Below are 17710 nucleotides of genomic sequence, written 5' to 3'. Positions count from 1 at the left end.
CATCACAACCAAGACCAGTATATTCATTCGCTTCTAAACTATTTATCTATATTAGTGTCAATGTTTCTATTTCTTTATTATTATTATTATTATTATTATTATTATTCATGAAGTTGTTGTAATGCTTGGCTCTGTGTGGAAATTGCACTTAAATTAATTGTTGTGGCAGAAAGGAAAGAAGCTCAGTAGAGAGAGCAGTAAGATGGACATGTCATATACAGTAATATAACATTATATCAAGGAAAATTAGGCTAATGTGATTTATTTGTCCATGTACTGTATGTATGAGAGGGACTGAATGAGTGTGTGTGTGTGTGTGTGTGTGCTTATTCTTTTTAAAACTTGTATTTATCCTAAGAACCAGTGTGAATCTTATTTACAATGTATTTAATAATTAATAAAGAGTATTTTCATCAGTGAAATTTGATACTTTTCTCTTTCTTCAACTTTCTAAATTAATTTTATTTAGCTGTTTTACTGAACATGTTGAAAGTCTTTCGCCACACTCCTGAGTCTGACACTAAACTACTACATCATGCTTTCTGTAAGTAAATCATAGACGGTACTGTAAGTTCATAGACAGCCTGCGATGGTTCAGCATGAGAGTATGATTACATCATAATGCTAAGTACATCATGAGGATACAATTTCATGCCTAATGCGTAACAAGTCGTAACTGATTAAGTTGGGGGTTGAGCCATCAAGAATCAACTGTCAAGAATTAAATTTAATTAAAGCAGAATACAGTGCGTGCTCGTGAACAGTTCAGGAAGGTGGGAAAGTGTCAGAAAACCTTTAATTGTTATGAAAAGCACTGACACTGGAGACTCCTTCCAAACATCTTCTTACAGAGCTATGAATATGAATCTTTTATCTGGTTTATTTTGTTCATCTGAAGCACAAAAGTCCCTGTAAATGAGTTGTAGCGACCAGTGCATTAATATAAACCTGTAACAGAGCTGCTGTTATAGAAAATTATAAAACAGTCTGACTAATCAGAATCCAGAATTCTACACACAATCCTGGATGCTGGAAAAACTGCCACGGCTGAAAAATCTCTTCACAAATTAACCAAAAAAAACACACTGTATATAAGTTTAAGCTTACTTTTGCTTGTTAGAAGCTCAGCAGCACGCAATGTCCTAAAGCTACCTACAGGAGGCACTGGGGTCATAATAAAAAAAATTAATTTAATAATAAATTTACTGCTAGTGACCAGAAAGTACATAAAAATGATCAATGAACAACTATTTACTTATTTATTGTGGTGTTTTATTATTCTGGTGGTGTTAAATTTATCTAAAATTAAAATAAAAAGTATTTCTAAATCTAAATCTAAATTTGTTTTTAAACAATCAAGTGTAAAATTGGTAAATTTTAAATCGTTATTCATTACCCACGAGTAAAAGGATTATTATTAGGATTAAAATGAATGTAACACATGAGTGAATGTACAATTTTTTTTATCAATACTTTTCTTTAAATACTTTTTACGATTTACGATTTACTTTAAAATAAATACCTCAACATTTATTATTGATTACAACAACTTATCACTTATCTAATTACAACTATCGTGTATGTAAAGTTCTAACAAAAAATGTAACAAGTTCTCTTGCAAGTTACTAAACATACCAAATGTAAATGTAATTCTATAATTACATAATTCTATGTAAAGAAACATTGTACACATTTCAGTTCACATTTCAGCTGAGAAGCTTCGTATAATGAACACACTTAGCGAGCTAACTTTGCTCACGCTCATCACCAATTCCTCTCAAGAGTTTATATGGGATGTGTATATAGAAAGTTTCTGCTTATTGCAGGCTTAACCATTGATTAGCATCTTGTAGCCACGGACAGGACGCCAAGCCATTAGGGTACTCCAGTGTTTCGCCATTTCAATGTGTTAGCTTGGCTTGTTGCACGCCGTGGGCTATCCATGCAAAATACTACATACAGCATCTTAGCTAATATCAGTCTGATTTCTGAGAACCTTCATTCCATCATGTTAACGACACTATATTAGACAGGTCTGTCCTCATGCACCACTTACTTAAGCTTCTGTCCCCTTCTGTCCTCTCTGACGTCCTCTGATCGCTAACGTCATCTCCGACGGCTGGGAGAGAAGGCTCGTGGAGACCGGCGTCTTTACAGCCATCTGTCACTTTCCTCCTTAATTCACTCTCTCTCTCTCTCTCTCTCTCTCTCTCTCTTCTTCTTCTCTTTCATCAGCTGCCTTTCTGTCTTAAAGCAGATTAAGTGTAATGATGTCTCAGGATTCAGCCAGTCCTTTATCCAGGAATTATTATTAAAGCAGTAAAGGTCCTAACAACACCTCAGCCTTAAAACAACGAAATGATGGGATTCTGAGATTTTATTACTTCACACTTGATCTGAAAAGGGACGAGGGAAAAAAAAATTATTTTAGCCTGGCCGAGAGACACGGGCTACTGTACCACGACAAACACTCATACTGACACGGAAAAGAGAGAAAATATAGTAGTGATAATAAGCAGAAATCTTTGCATACACCACACACAATTCAGTACTGATATAAATAAAAATAAATAAATAAATAAATAAATAAATAAATTGAGACAGAAATAAAGCAATCTAAGTCATGATTAATGGAAGCAAAATTAAAAGATAATATAAAAAAAAAAATCTAAATAAACAGCTTTGGATTACATGGATTGGACTCTTCGTACCTTTTCTATAGGTCTAATTATTTGTTAGTACTGTATAGTCGAATTAATAAAATATCAAACTCAAAAATTATATATAGGCCTATACATATATATTAATTAAATAAAGTCATTTTAATATTTTATTCTCTAACTTTCACTATTAAACATAGCTCAGATTTTTACTGTCTGTACTTTACCATGCAGCTTGGTAACTTTGTAAATGTAAATAAATCAGCCATGCTCATGGTACTTTAGCCACACCCACAAATCTCCATAAAAATTTCCAGGAAAATGAAAAAAAGGGACAAAATGTAAATTAAAACATGAAAGACTGCCTATTAAGTTTACTGTGTTCTAAATCCTGTTATGGGGTGCCATTACTTTTGTTACTCTTTGTGTGTCTCTTCTCATACATACAAACTTTAAAATTGTTTTTCGGAACTAAAGGACACAACATTTCTTGTGTTAATGCTCTTGTGAACTATTCACAGATATACAGTATATTCTTTTGTATACAGTTTGATCGATGAAGTGTCCAGGTGCTGTAAAGCGTGAGGAACTGTAGTAAAAGTGTGGTAAAGTGGGTGGCGGATGGCGGAGGTGATGGAGCGATGCCCTCAGGGGATCTCACACGGCGGGATGGCGTGACTTCTGTCGTAAGCGGTGTCGTCGCTTTCTTCTCCCTCGCTGCCCTCGTCCATCATCCTCTCTCTCTCTTCATCTTCCTCCGTCTCGCTCTCTCGGCCTCTCTCTCGTCTATGCAGTCTCTCGCTGCCCCTCTCTCGCTCCCGCCGTCTCTCCCTGAAGTCCCGCGGCAGCGTCGCCGCCTGAGGAAATGACAAAGGTGGGCATGGTAAAAAAAAAAAAGTTAATAGATCGTATCGTATAAATAAATAGATTTTTGTTTATTTTGTTTTTAATGATGCAATCGCAATAGCGAGATATTCAACACAATTCTAGGCTAAAAGCTATTTTGCTTTTAATGCATTGAAATTAAACTCGTGGATTTGTGCTTTGATAATGTTTTAATCGATGAAACAGAGTCAGAAATTTTCCTCGGACGGCTTATTCTGAAGTGTCTTATTCCTCTTTTCATAACACAGCGAAAGTGTACAATAACTGTGTAGAACTTAATTAATAAAGGCAGTAATTAAGACTACTACTCTACTACTTCTACTACTTTTACTTTTACTTCTACTAATACTGTTAAGTGATCAGTGAGGGATTTTGGATGATCCTTTTCATCCTCACCTGGTGGTCATGCGAGGGCAGAGGGCAGTAGGCGTGGTCTGAGAGGCGGTTCAGGAGGCGGGGCGAGTGCGGGCGGTGCGGAGGATGTGGAGAGTGTGAACACACAGAGAGAGGTGAGGGCGATTGGACGGAGCGAGGGGAGTGAGAGCGAGCAGAGCGAGTGGATTGAGAGCGAGAGTGGCTCAGAGACGCCGGAGGAGGAGGATAGTGGAGCTGCTGCTGCTGCTGGAGGTGGTGGTGGTTGAGTTTCTGGGCCCGAGGGAAGCGAGGGGGGAGTTCTGGAGGATCAGTCAGGTCTACATCAGTCAGGAGGGGGGGAGGGGGTACAAACTCCTCGTCTGATAGGGGGATGTTGGCATCGATCTCGGTAAGCTCCGCCCGAGACAGGAAATCGACGATGCCTGCTCCGAAGGAATCGCCCACGACGTTGATGGAGGTTCGCATCCGGTCACTGAAGCAAACACACACAAAGGCACACACACTTCACACACCATGGGGCAACGACAAAGCTGAGGTTATGATATTAAGAGTTATTGTTATTTACGTACAGCACACTTGAGTACGAATAGCGTAAAAAGATTTAAGAGAGGAGTTTACACTTTCTTTGCATTTTCTCCGTATCATGATAAGCTGCGTTTTTTTTTCTCTTTACCTTCACGGGAGGCTGGTGACGGAACGAGTGTTTATGGTACAAAAGGAATTTGTTTACGGAATTATAAATGGAGAAGAAAAACATGATGTGCATTTCTATACAAATAAATAAATAAAAACAGTGTCCCGCGCCTGTTCGTTGCAATGCTGCGGGATGAGCGACGCTTTCCAGGACGTGCCGTTATGGGAAAGTATTCATCTCTGTAACGCCTCACTGATTGTTTTCCAATAACAGCACAACACGGAGAGATTTATTACACTGTAGATCTGTTTAAATGTCGTAATGGGTGGCGGTCAGGCCTGTGCCATGTAATAAAGTCTGGTGTAAATCCTCACAAATTAGAGCTGACACCCCGCTCTTTACTCGAGTGCTTAAGTGTTCCCTTTCAGCTCCAGCGTGCTTGAGTACAGAGAATAAAACAGCAAACAAGCATGTCTGATTACTTCAGGAAACACACGCATGCACGCACACACACGGAAGCATGAGAACTCACAGCAGCCAGTCGACGGCCACCAGCAGGCTGATGTCCTGTGTCGGGAGACCCACTGCGGTGAGGATGAGGAGCATGGTGACCAGACCAGCACTGGGAATACTGGCTGCACCGACGCTCGCCAGAGTGGCCGTCATGCTGCGCCGAGCCGCCATGTCATCATTGTGTCACGGGAGGTAGAGAGATGGTGCAGAGAGCAAACTGTTAAATGTTTTTTTACATAAAAAAAAAAAATCTTGCAGTTTTGTACTGGCTGGGGTTTTAACAACATACACCCCCCCCCCCCCCTCCCCCAATGTGACCTAATTTACTGAGAACACACACCCTGGTTCAGTGCTCAACACTGTCTAGCTCTTTTATAAGGCCTGCAAGTAGCAGCTAACAGCTAATATTATACAGGCAATATTCTTTAGCTCCTACTAAGGGTTAGCTTTAGGGTTACCTGGTGGGGGGGGCTACTAACTAAAAGTTAACCTAGCAACCTTAACGTCTTAAAAAGGGATAGTTAGGATGCTAAAAGTTAGTGGCTAACCGATAATGACTAAACGAGCTTTCTCCAGGCCTTCGCTGTGTTGTAATTTATTTATTGGCAAATATTGAGAGTAGCATCAAGACACTGAAGACTGGAGACTACATATTACATAAACAGCTCCTTACGAGAAACCCTTTAATCTCAGCCAAACCACAGTGTTGGTGCTGATTGAATAAATGATTCATTTTATACATTTAATACAGAAAATGTGTGAGGCCAAAGAAGATACTTCTAAAAATTCATAGAAGTTACCAATCTCACTCATGGGGAGCCTGGAACCTATCTGGAACCTTTCCCAGGAGGCTTAGGGCACAAGGTGGGGTACACACTGGACAGGGTACCAACCCAACACAGGGCACACACATTCACACACTACGGGCAATCTATGAACGCCAATTAGCCAAATCTGCAGGTCTTTGGACTGTGAGAGGAATCCAACCAACCACAGGGAGAACATGATAAACTCCATGCACACAGAGACGGGAATCAAGCCTGGCCGAGAATCAAACCCGGACCCTGGAGGTGCAAGGCGACAATGCTAACCACTACACCGCCGAGCCGCCGGTTAGCCGCAAGTTACTAACGTCAGTCGTCTTGGAGAGATGATTTTAGAGATGTGGCCCCAAAATGGCAATATTTCTGTTATACTGTCTCACTTCAAACAATCATCATTTAAAATGAAAATTATTCATATATTCTAGAAGCGTATGACCTGTAAAATTTTTTGCTTGAATTGTTTTTTGGTAAAAGCTTAAAAAAGCAACAAAAGAAAATGTAGTGTCCGTAACCATGTCAAACTCATGTTGCAATATCTTCACAATTAAGAGTTTTAGAAAAATACACTTTTTTAGGTTTATGTCTTTTCATGTAAAATCTAAATTGGCCAAGTTTCATCTAAATGACAGTTAAGATCATTGAATTTGGATTGAAAAAAAGTTACAGACACTACAGGGCATAAAATTTTATTTAGCAAATGTGTTTCTTTTTACCTGACAAAAATATAAATGTGTATGCGTATTTACAAGGAACAAAGCGTGGATCGGGAGATACTGTACATAAAAAGTATTTTGAAAAATGGTGTTATCTGAAGATTGACTTTTTCTGTCACTTTAAAGCACAGATACCATGTTTTGACTGACTTTATAAGAATGAGCTGTTACTATAGAAATGATTATGTTTTAGAACGAGTGCAGGAATGTAAAGTGCTACTGTCAGAGATGTGGTTATAGAAAATAAATCAACACCTTCTGACCAATCAGAACTGAGAATACAACAGAACTGTGGAATAAATAAGGAACAAGATGCTCCATAATCCTGGTAGATACCGAGGTGATGGATAAATCCTAATAAATATCTGATTAAATAAATAAATACTGTATAAAAGCCGAGAGTTATAGCGTTTCAACCAGACTCTGGAAGTCTCTTAAAATGCTTCAAGGATGAGAGAAGCTCATGAGGTGTTTCACTCGAGAGGTTTTAACAGCCGTCGTTAAATTTAACATAAAATATCCTCTTCAGGGGCTTTACTACGTGTTTATAGACTATAAACTGAATATAAACTTTATGTAGCAGGCCTGTTTTTTTCCTCAAACCAGACAACAGCGTGATCTTGTTTTCTTCTCGCTGATACAAACCTCACGGTGGCGATCTGTCCTCCGTCCAGCTCGATGCCGTTCATCTGGGCAATGAAAATAGCAGCCACGGCCTCGTAAAGCGCCGTGCCGTCCATGTTTATTGTGGCGCCGATGGGCAACACAAACCGGGTGACGCGCTTGTCGATGTTCAGGTTCTCCTCCAGACAGCGGAAGGTAACGGGCAACGTGCCGGCGCTGGGAGAGAAAGACCCGAGCGGGACAGACAGGTGAGAGTGGGAAAGAGAGGAAATTAAGTGTCACTTATCCAAATGAGAACAATCAAATATAAAACAGATGGAAGAATTTGGCTGGATGAGGTCCTGTCAGTTGATGAGCTGCAGATTTATTCTGATGCAACACACACACACACACACAGAAATCACAACACTTACATAATATAAAGCCTTTTAAGAATTAATTGTCTGTTAAAGCGTTTGAGTTCAATTTTTTTTTTCCAATAGAACCGCTGAATAACAAATCAGGTGTGATAAAGTTATCATGAATATTTATAACATTTTTATGAGGATTCGTGCCAGAATTACAAAAGATTCGCGTTCTTTAAAATCTCGATGAGTCAGAAATAAGCATGCGATCCCATGTGTAAAGTCATCTCTAACTTTGATGGTGATGAATAAACAGTAAAAAGCTGCTCTTATATGTAGCATGTGCTAAGTCTTGCAGCATCGAGACCTCAAACACACACTAACTCTTTCTTCTGGTTTAAAGTTCCATAACATTTGCTTTAATCCATCAACAATCGTACGCTTCGAAGCAGATCAATCAGTGTTCGCCTTTAGCTTTGACTTGGCCCGCACTTATGCCATGTCAAAACATTTGTTTATTGTATTACTTGTATTGATGACCTCACCAGTAGATACTGTATGAAAGACTTTCAGTGGGGTTCAGGTCAGGACGCTTTGGTGTTGATTCTGGAAAAAGGGCCATCAGGAAATATGAAACCCTCCATAGATGTGATAACCCGGTGATTCAGTTCATTCAGGTGGTCAGCTGACTTCATTTTATTGCCCCATAACGTTACTGAGTCTCGACCTGAGTAACTGATCAACCCCAGATCATAACACTGTCTCCAGAGGCTTGTACAGTGGACACTATGCATGATGGGAGCATCGCTTCATGTCCTTCCCTTCTCACTCTGACACGCCCATCACTCTGGAATAGGCTCAGTCTGGACTCCTCAGGTCACATGACCTTAATCCATCACTCCAAAGTCCAGTCTTTTTCGCTCCCTAGCAAACTGAAACCTTTTTTCTGATCTCACTAACATGTGGTTTCTTCCATAAACGTTGAGGGTTCAGGACTATCCTTACAGGGGTTCAGCCATTTCAGACATTTCCTTAGTTGTTTTCTGTGCTTGACGCGGGCCAATAATGTGAACCTTCTAAAAACTGCACCATCTTTTCCATGATCATGGAATATACCTTCTTCTGATGTGGTTGTTTAAGAAATGAGAAACTCCTCACTGGATCCCATAGGCTTAAAAGTTTTGTTGCAGCTGAAACACATTAATCAATGCAGTAATTATCCAATTAAGGCTCCTTAATGATTTGCTGATTTAAACCCAAACAGCCAGTTTGTTTTGGCCAGGCAGTGTATAAAGGGAGCATGGGCTAAGGGTTTGTACATTAGGAGTGTTAAAAATAAAATCCAATGATTGGTGAACCTTGGTAGGAAATTCAGAGAAGAACATAGAGAGAGAGAGAGAGAGAGAGAGAGAGAGAGAGAGAGTTTATAATCAGAGGTCCCAGATATACACAGCCAGATGTTCTAAATTTCTTCTCAGCTCTGGAAGCTACATCAAACTACTCAGTTGATGGAAAGAGCAGAGCAGCGTCACATCTGTGTCTGAGTGTAATTTCCCAGCCAATGCAAAAAAAGAAAAGAAAAAAAAAAGAACAACGTTATTTATAAGAGGTAGATTTAAGAGCCCATTATTTCCTTTGCTGCTCGTCCATGTTGGACTCGGTTCTAGACTCCAGTCGAAGGTCAGCCTCAATCCCTGATCATAAATTGGGATTGGTCTGAAACAGGTTAAAGGTGCCATAAGTTTATTTTTCTTTTATATATTTTATATATATTTGATATTTATATATATAATTTCATACTACTCGTAAATAACCTGGAAAATATGCGGAATGTTTTTAAATGAAAGACATGGTCTCAGCATGAGTGTATCACTTGGCTGAGGAAATCTTTTTTGGGAATCTGTGTCATGGTCCAGACACTCGTTTGTGTTTATATGAGCCTGTGTTTTATATACACTCCCCGTGTGAGTCTGTTCAGAAAGAGAAAAATGTCTGAAATTGTCAAGCGCCCAGGGCAACCAGATAATTCTTCTGTGATAAAACCAGAGTAAACACGAATCTCTATAGAGCGTTCCGTACCAAACATTACTTAACAAATCAAGTGTGGATGTTTTGTCGTTCCAAAGAAAAATAAACCGGCAAAACCACTCATGACCATTTTAACATTCAATTCGATTTAGTTTTATTTACAGAGCACTTTGGTCAATGGTCATTGTCGCAAACGACTTTTTGAAAAGTGTGAAGTAATATGTATAAATCATAATTATCAGATTGTCCCTGATTGTAATAACGTGTTTATAGTGTTGAAACTTGTAGCTTTCAATCACATGAATAGTTGTTTGTACTTGAAAGTGAAAGTCATGACCGCTAGAGACTTTATCTTTACAAGTTTTGACAAAATCGCCTTTGCCAAATTGCCATATTTTTGCATTAAACGTGACAAAATAGTTGAACACACTTAAACTTGAATCCACTCCAGATCCACCAACACCCGAATCTGGATGAAGCATTTGAAAAAAAGATAAATGAATGAATTTATAAGTATTAGTTTGTAAATTTGTACAGGGCCCCCTGCTGGCCTGGAGGCCCCTTAGCGACTGCTCATACCTCGTATAGATACAGAATTCCTTCCATTATGTCCTAAACATGAGTTATGCAGGTAAAATGTGTGAGATGTTCACCTGCTGGCTGTTCCGAGTGCCGTGATCCAGGCCTGGAAGATCCCGGAATAAAAGGTGAAGGGATTTTTCCGTGTCACGGAGAAGAATATGATGGGCAGGATGATTCCGCCGTGGATGATCAGGCCAACAATCACCGTCACCATGTACATGCCCAGCTGCTGCGCCACGGCCTCCAGGTCACCGATGGCGGCGATCTTTCCACAGATCAGGGAGGCTATGCCGACCGGAGAGTACCTAAATCCATCACGGAGACATCAGGAAGTGACACTAGGTTTTAACCTTCATTCCCGTTATTACTTTTAAATCATAATTAGAAATTTTTTATTTTTTTTTTTTTTACATTTCTTAGTAAACAGTTTAAATGGAAAAAATTAATCAGATACTGTTTCCATGGTTACAACAACGTCACTGATAAAGCATAAGATGTTGCTGTACTATTACTGTTTATACTGTACATACTATATGGTGTGCAAAATACATTTTCATGAAACTTTAGATATAACTTCACTGCTATTGTTAACTGGATTATATCATAAACTTTCATAAACTTTTTTATCATATGATCATATTATAAAAATGTCATAAACTTTGTCTAGTTTTGGAAAAATATATGACGAGGTAATTATTAATTCAGTTACTTTTGCATCCTTGTAAGGTTCTCAAGTCGCAATCCTCTTTCTGTCCACTAGAGGCATCATCATGTTAATTGTGATAATTACTCTTTAGCTAAACTGAAGCTGTGACAAAAATCACCGTTTTTTTTATTATGTTAAAATTTTTCAAACAAACATTTTGGCCTTGAAATTAAAAGATTGTCTGCTTTCTAAGTATGATGTTGGCGTGTAGAGAATCAGACGGGATAAAGTCATCGATTCACAATACGGCAGCTCGTCTCGTCCCGTAAGGACGCGGACTGAAGTGCAGAAACCTTAAATGGCATGAGGAAGTCTTGTTTGTATCTGTGGGATTATTCCCAGCGCAGGCCTGCATTCAATCAACAGAATCTGCATCGCATGACGTTTCCAACACGCGGGTCAAAGGTCACGTCTGGGTATTATGTCTTATGTTCCTGATGTATCACGTGCTGTACAGTGTACTGTATACTCTCCAAGAAGGACCTGGAGTGGAACTGGTCGATCTGGGTTTTCTCGGTTCTAGAGCTTGAGATTCTGGAGCTCGGAGTGTGTGTTGTGTGTTTCCTCTCCCCGCAGCGCCACGTTCCCATGAGTTCAGCTCTCCGGGCTTTATCGCTATCAGTTGTTTATCCGTTCCAGGTCTCGGGTCGGCACAGATCGGCTTGGCCGTGTGTCAGGGCCAGGTTCGAGCGAGGCCGTGTGGATTATGTCCTGGAACACCTTCATACTTTTCACTCTGCGCTGTCTGGCTCCTGACCTCCTGACTCTCACCATGGATATCATTGTTAAGCGTATCCCTTCTCTCCTTTCTTTCTTTCTTTCTTTCTTTCTTTCTTTCTTTCTTTCTTTCTCACTGCTACTAACCTTCTGTTTCTCACTTTCTGGATTCCTCATGACACTCTTCATTATAAAGTTCCACTTTATTTGCGATTTAAAAATGACAGGATTCAACACCAAACCCTCTCCCATACATAATACCAGTTTATTAAACAACATTTTTTCCCCCTGTTTTTCGTTATAAAACCACGCACGCTAGATGATCGCACACAGATGATTGCCTATGATGATTTTCATGACAATAAAACACTCGAGGGAATCGGTGTAATCCTGTCATTATATGAATCATAAATAAAAGTCCAAGTCTGATGTGTTGAGGGTTTATGCATACACACACAACGCTTAAGAATGCTTGAAAATTTCCAAAATTTCATACAGTTTTCTTCAAAAGGAATAAAACTCATGACCTGGGGTAAGACCACATGAGATTTGTTAAAACCAGCTGTCCAGGATTTAGTGGATTCGGGGAAAGAAAACCACCGAGTCGTGTTTGAAACTCGGCTGCTACATTGTTATCTGTCCATCTGCTACAGTTTAGAGATAAAGCGTCTGGTACTGGCACGCACACACACACACACACACACACTGACCACATGATCATGGACACCATTTTCATAATGATCTCGTTGAGGATGTTGAAGAACTCGGACATGAGCTTGCCCCTCTCGCCCATTTTGCCCATGCAGATCCCGAACGTGATGAAGAATCCGATCAAACCTACAGGAGAAAAAGGGGACAAGATTTTTCACCAGCCATGAGTTTAGTGTCTATCTGAAAGAAGTAAACTACACTATAGGAAACAAATGGTCCCATTTGACGCCAAGACCAGACTGATTAACACGAGCATGAGTCAGCGTGTAACACGCGCTCACACCATGTACTTATTCATCCTTACTAACCGCCTGATCAAAGTCCAGATGGTTTAAATGAATCGATTAATTTGTTAATAATCTAAAGAACACAAACAAATAAAAACATGTTAAATTATTATTTCACATGGCAAAGAAACAAAATCCGTAATCCGTAACTGCATATGAATCGCTTTCATCACTGTGCCGCAGTCGGACCATACTGAAATGCAAACCACTACAGAGTTGTTTCAATAAATCTATATGAAGTCTGTACACAAAAGACTCATAAACCCTATTCACGCTAGGAGACACGTCAAATCAAGGGGACATCCGTCACATCAAAATCGTCAGTTTGGATGGAGTTTTCCATAATCTCAGTTTTCAACGACCAAAACTACATTTGCATGTGGATAAAAGTCCAAACCCAGCTACGTGTGGACAGGTCCAAAGTCTAAACAAGTCGTTTTGTGTTAGACTGATGTGTGTGTAGCATTCGCAGAATTCTGGCCTTGTCCTCAAGGACATTTTTTAACCTCAAGGAGGTTTTTCTGTGCCTTTTATTTCTACATCCTTTGTTTTAAGTCACTGAAAACAACCCAAACCCTTTTTTTACTTTCAGTGTAACAGCTTGCACCAGCGTTTGGTGAGTAAGGAACAACCCACTCGGTGTCAAACTCATTGACAACTTTCTTTAAGGCATCTGATTGGCCAGCGCTGCTTAACGATAAGGGTTACATCACCACGTGCTGGTTTGGCATGCTTTGAGAGCATGTTGTTGACCTGGTGTGCATAATTTTAGACACAACATAAACAGCCATGTCAAAACAAAAAATGAAGGATTACATCATCTTTACAGTGCCAGAGGTTCCTGAGAGTTGCAGCTCAGTGGTATGCAGAACAGATAAATAATACACCAGTCCCCTTTAAATGCCCTTACCAAAATATCCGTGAACCTGGAGCAAAGCGTGTCCATTCATCAGGTAAAATCATAAACAGAAATCAGCATGATCACGTCACCGGCTGATTAAATGTCCACAGCTAGTGATGTTTAGGCAGAAGTGAGGTTTCCTACCCAGAACGTTCATCCCCCACTTGAACTCCAGCTTCTTGGTGTTGACCATAACCGGCTCGCTCCGGTTGCTGATGGGCACGGACACTTTCTTCACCACCGTCTGAACCTGGATCGAGAACACACAGCAGAATGTTGGGTGCTGGCGCATAGTTCCTGTAAAAGACTAAATTAATGCTGAATGTCTGATAGCTGAGCGTTATTACATGTGCAGTGTGTAAATACAAGCAACACGGTTTATCTAGAGGGCTTTTTAATTTAGGTATTTTCATTTCTTTTTATGAATGTAGGTAATATAACATGTTGCAGTAAAAGTAAGGAATAACCCACTCTGTGTCCTGCTCGTACTGGAACATAATCAACAAGAATTTGGTGGAATAAATGGTGGAGTTACAATTAAAACCCTGACACTGATTATTTTTCTGTAACTGCACATCTTGACATGTTTTATTTCTCTTATACAGCAACAAATAATTGTCACCGATTACAATCTTTTATTTATTTAATTCGAATTATTGTACGAATTTAATCCATTCCAGAGGCGAGTTCTTTAGTTTAAAATTAGTTTTGCCTTGTCCCATAGGGAATAATATAAATACAGATATTCCGTTCAAGCCACCCAAAATATGACCAATATCACCAATTTTCAACACTAATCATATTTTTCATATAAAAAAACTTGAACATTAAAAAAAACATGTAAATTAAGTAAAATATGAAATAAATAGACATTAAACCTTATTTAACCTTAATTTATGATTCCTTTTTGAACCGGCTGCTTTAAAATCCAAACTGCAAGCGGCTCCCTTTTTTTTTTGCTAGCGTCCTTGGGATGCCATGGTGCTATGTCTTCACCAAATAAAAAAAAAAAACTAATCTCGCCTCACTTGGCTTTCCACTGACAAGTTTTGAATGGCTCCCAGACGAACGTGCAACTTAGATGCCGAGGCATCTCCTTAGGAGAAAATTTCAACATATGAATAATTTACACTCATTGTTACTGTAGAAATGATAACGTTTCAATCAGAACTAATTAATTAATATACAGTGAAACCTTGGATTACGAGCATAATTTGTTTCAGAAGCAGGCTCGTATTCCAAAACACTCATAAACCAAATCAAATCTTCCCATAAGAAATAATAAAAATTCTAATTATTCGTTCCACAGCCCAAAAAAATAAAAACATAAAAATGATTTATACAAAATATAAACTAAAAATAAAACAAATTAACCTGAACTTTACCTTTAAAGAAAGTAAAAATAAATCCCGACAGATAAGTGTTTCTGTTTGTGCGCACAGGGGCGTGTGTGTGTGTGTGTGTGTGTGTGTGTGTGAATCTAAAGTAAGCTTCTCTCTCCCCCTTCTTGTTTTACACTGTTACCCTTCTTCCACTCTTTTCACACACACGCGCGCACACAACAGAAACACTGTTTTATCAGACAAATAAACAAGAAATCTCTCTAATGACACGTAATTGATCAACACTAGAGAAGACATCCCTGCTGTAAAGTAAAAATAAAACAAATAAACCTGCACTTTACCTTTGAAAAGAATCACGACAAAGCAGTGTTTCTGTGTAGAGCAGAGAGAAAGAGTGCGTGTGTGTGTGTGTGTGTGTGTGTGTGAAGGCGAAAGTAGGAGGTGTAGGACGGTGTCCAATGACACGCACACAGATACAAAGTGCAGGCTGATACAGAGAGAGAAAATGGTTATTTAACCTCTCTAATGAGACTTTACATGGACTTTACATGGGCACTCTACACACACGCATACAAACACAAAATAAAATATGTTTTACACACACACACGTGGTCACAGTGTTATTGTAAACAGTACACGTGTGCACGGATGTTGATTATACCAGTGAGAGACGAGCACTAAGACCCAGCAGGGGAGACGATTACCCACAATTCTGCAGCGCAAGAGAGAGAAAAACCAGTTGTGATCACGTGACGCTCGGCGTCAAAACAAGAAGTGCCTGCGGTGCTCGTAAACCAAGACTTGTTTGTTTTCCAAGTCAAAATTTTATAAAAATCTTCGCTCGTCTTGCGGAACACTTGCAAACTGCGTTACTCGTAATCCGAGGTTTCACTGTAAACCTGTAACCTGCAGCTACACTACAGTCGCACTGCTGTTATATTAAACTACACATCGTAATTTATTGTACCGTATATATTTTTTATGAGAATATGTCAAGGTAGAACTCTGTATACACGATGGCCGAGTGTATTTCACGTTAAGCTTCTCTTGTTTAATTTTTAACAGGGTCCCAGCGGATACATATGTCTCGTCATGGCTAAGATGCTAAAAAAAACCTTCACTTTAAACAGGATATGTTTGAGAGAATGGTTTCCAGCTGTAGATCTGGGTTAGAGCTCGCCCGAATTGAAGGAGGTCGTGCAGGATCGGAATTACAACTTCATGCCGTTCTCTACCTGTCAGTGCGGCACAGGGATTAGAGTCCTGACATTATGGTTTATGTGCATGTGTATGTGTGGGGGTGTGGAGGGGGGATGTTGTATGAGAATAGGTGTGTGTATATGTGCATGTGTGTGTATGTGTGTTTAAATAGTTGGGCAGATTATCTGTAATCTCTTTATACTCAACTGGGTATACCATCTGGCCAACAGTCTCTCTCTCTCTCTCTCTCTCTTTCTCTCCTTCCTGTAACTGTGCCAGGATGATAAATTACGCAAAAATATACTTTTCTCAGATGTTGCATATATCGTTACATCAACTGATTTCATGTGGTGTGTTTATTGTATCCTGTCTCGCTGTCTATGTGTTCACCTGTCAAATGTTTTTGGGATTGTACAGCTACTAAATAAATACAATACAAATAAAATTTACAATTTGTTTCTTTTAAAAACTTGAATTAGCTGCGGCATTAGCGCTGTTTACACAAATTTACGCAGCGTGGGTAAAACAGCTGCCCGGTGTGAACTCCACTCTGATTAAAAGTCTTTACAGCCGCTTTACGTCTCTTATTTATTACAGGTGTGTGTATATGTGCATGTGTGCTTGTGTTTATTTCTTTTCAGCTCTGCACTGGCTGTGTTTCTGTTTTAAGCATTATAATGAGCTCTGATCACATGACTAAGAACCCTGTGAAGAAAAATGAATGCATTTATCTTTAATAGTGCTTATCCTGTATTCAGGGTCGCGGGGGGCCTGGTGCCTCTCCCAGGAGGCTTTGGGCACAACGCGGGGTACACCCTGGACAGGGTGCCAATCCAACACCCCTTACTCACTACGGACAATTTGGGAACGCCAATTAGCCTAATCTCCATGTCTTTGGACTGTGGGAGAAAACCGGAATAATGTCTGAGGCGGGAAATGAACCCTCGAACCTGAAGGTGCAAGGTCACAGTGCAACTTAAAATCGCTTAAGTTAAGCCCAAACCCTTTATTTATCACATACATTACTGCATCATGAAATCCTAGCTACTGGTTAGTAGAAGCACAGGAGAACCTCTGGAGCAGGCAGGGTTTCAAGGCCTTGCTTAAAGGTCCAACAGCTGCAACATAGCGGAGCTGGGACTTGAACTGACAACCTTCCGATCAGTAACTCAGAACCTTCACATCATGAATTACCACCACCGCCACTCATGGATTAGTAGAAGTAAAAATATTCCATTACATGTCACATGTACCTTACAGCATAAAAAACTGTCATGATTTCCACTCATCACTGAATAATGTTGTTTGGTTTTAGTGGGTAAGGGTTAGGCCGATTACATCATCATGACGGTCGTAGTGTTAAATTCGGAGGATGAAGCGGCTCGATGCTCGGTCCTAGATTTTTTGCATATCCAGGTTCGGAAGCTGGGGTCAGAGTGCAGGGTCAGCAAGGTTACAGCCCCCCTGGAGCAGATAGGGTTCACTTACTCAAGAGCCCAACATGGGCAACTCTGGTGGTGGTAGGGCTTGAACCCCCAACCTTAATACATTTGTTTTTATAAAAGCCAGACAACAGGTCTTTGAACCCAACCAAGACTCCAGCACGTTTCAGTTCTGGATTCTGATTAGTCAGAATTGTTTATTCATATTGTTCATTTCATTT

The 17710-nt window shown here is 39.7% G+C and overlaps 1 protein-coding gene across 1 annotated transcript in view; it reads right to left on the bottom strand.

The window, feature by feature from the left end:
• Positions 1-2566: 2566 nt before the first annotated feature.
• slc1a9 (solute carrier family 1 member 9) overlaps positions 2567-17710 on the bottom strand; it is a 35450-nt gene continuing 20306 nt past the window's right edge. The window contains exons 6-12 of the mRNA XM_053514625.1: positions 13649-13754; positions 12316-12442; positions 10254-10487; positions 7250-7444; positions 5087-5221; positions 3942-4392; positions 2567-3517 (exon numbers count right to left, since the gene is read on the bottom strand). Coding sequence (XP_053370600.1) covers positions 3308-3517; positions 3942-4392; positions 5087-5221; positions 7250-7444; positions 10254-10487; positions 12316-12442; positions 13649-13754 — 1458 coding nt within the window. The 3' untranslated portion in view covers positions 2567-3307. The remainder of the gene's footprint in view (positions 3518-3941; positions 4393-5086; positions 5222-7249; positions 7445-10253; positions 10488-12315; positions 12443-13648; positions 13755-17710) is intronic.

This window comes from Clarias gariepinus, chromosome 16 (assembly GCF_024256425.1).
Source record: "Clarias gariepinus isolate MV-2021 ecotype Netherlands chromosome 16, CGAR_prim_01v2, whole genome shotgun sequence".
In the NCBI taxonomy this organism is placed as follows: Eukaryota; Metazoa; Chordata; class Actinopteri; order Siluriformes; family Clariidae; genus Clarias; species Clarias gariepinus.
This window is presented reverse-complemented; position numbering and strand designations above follow the sequence as displayed.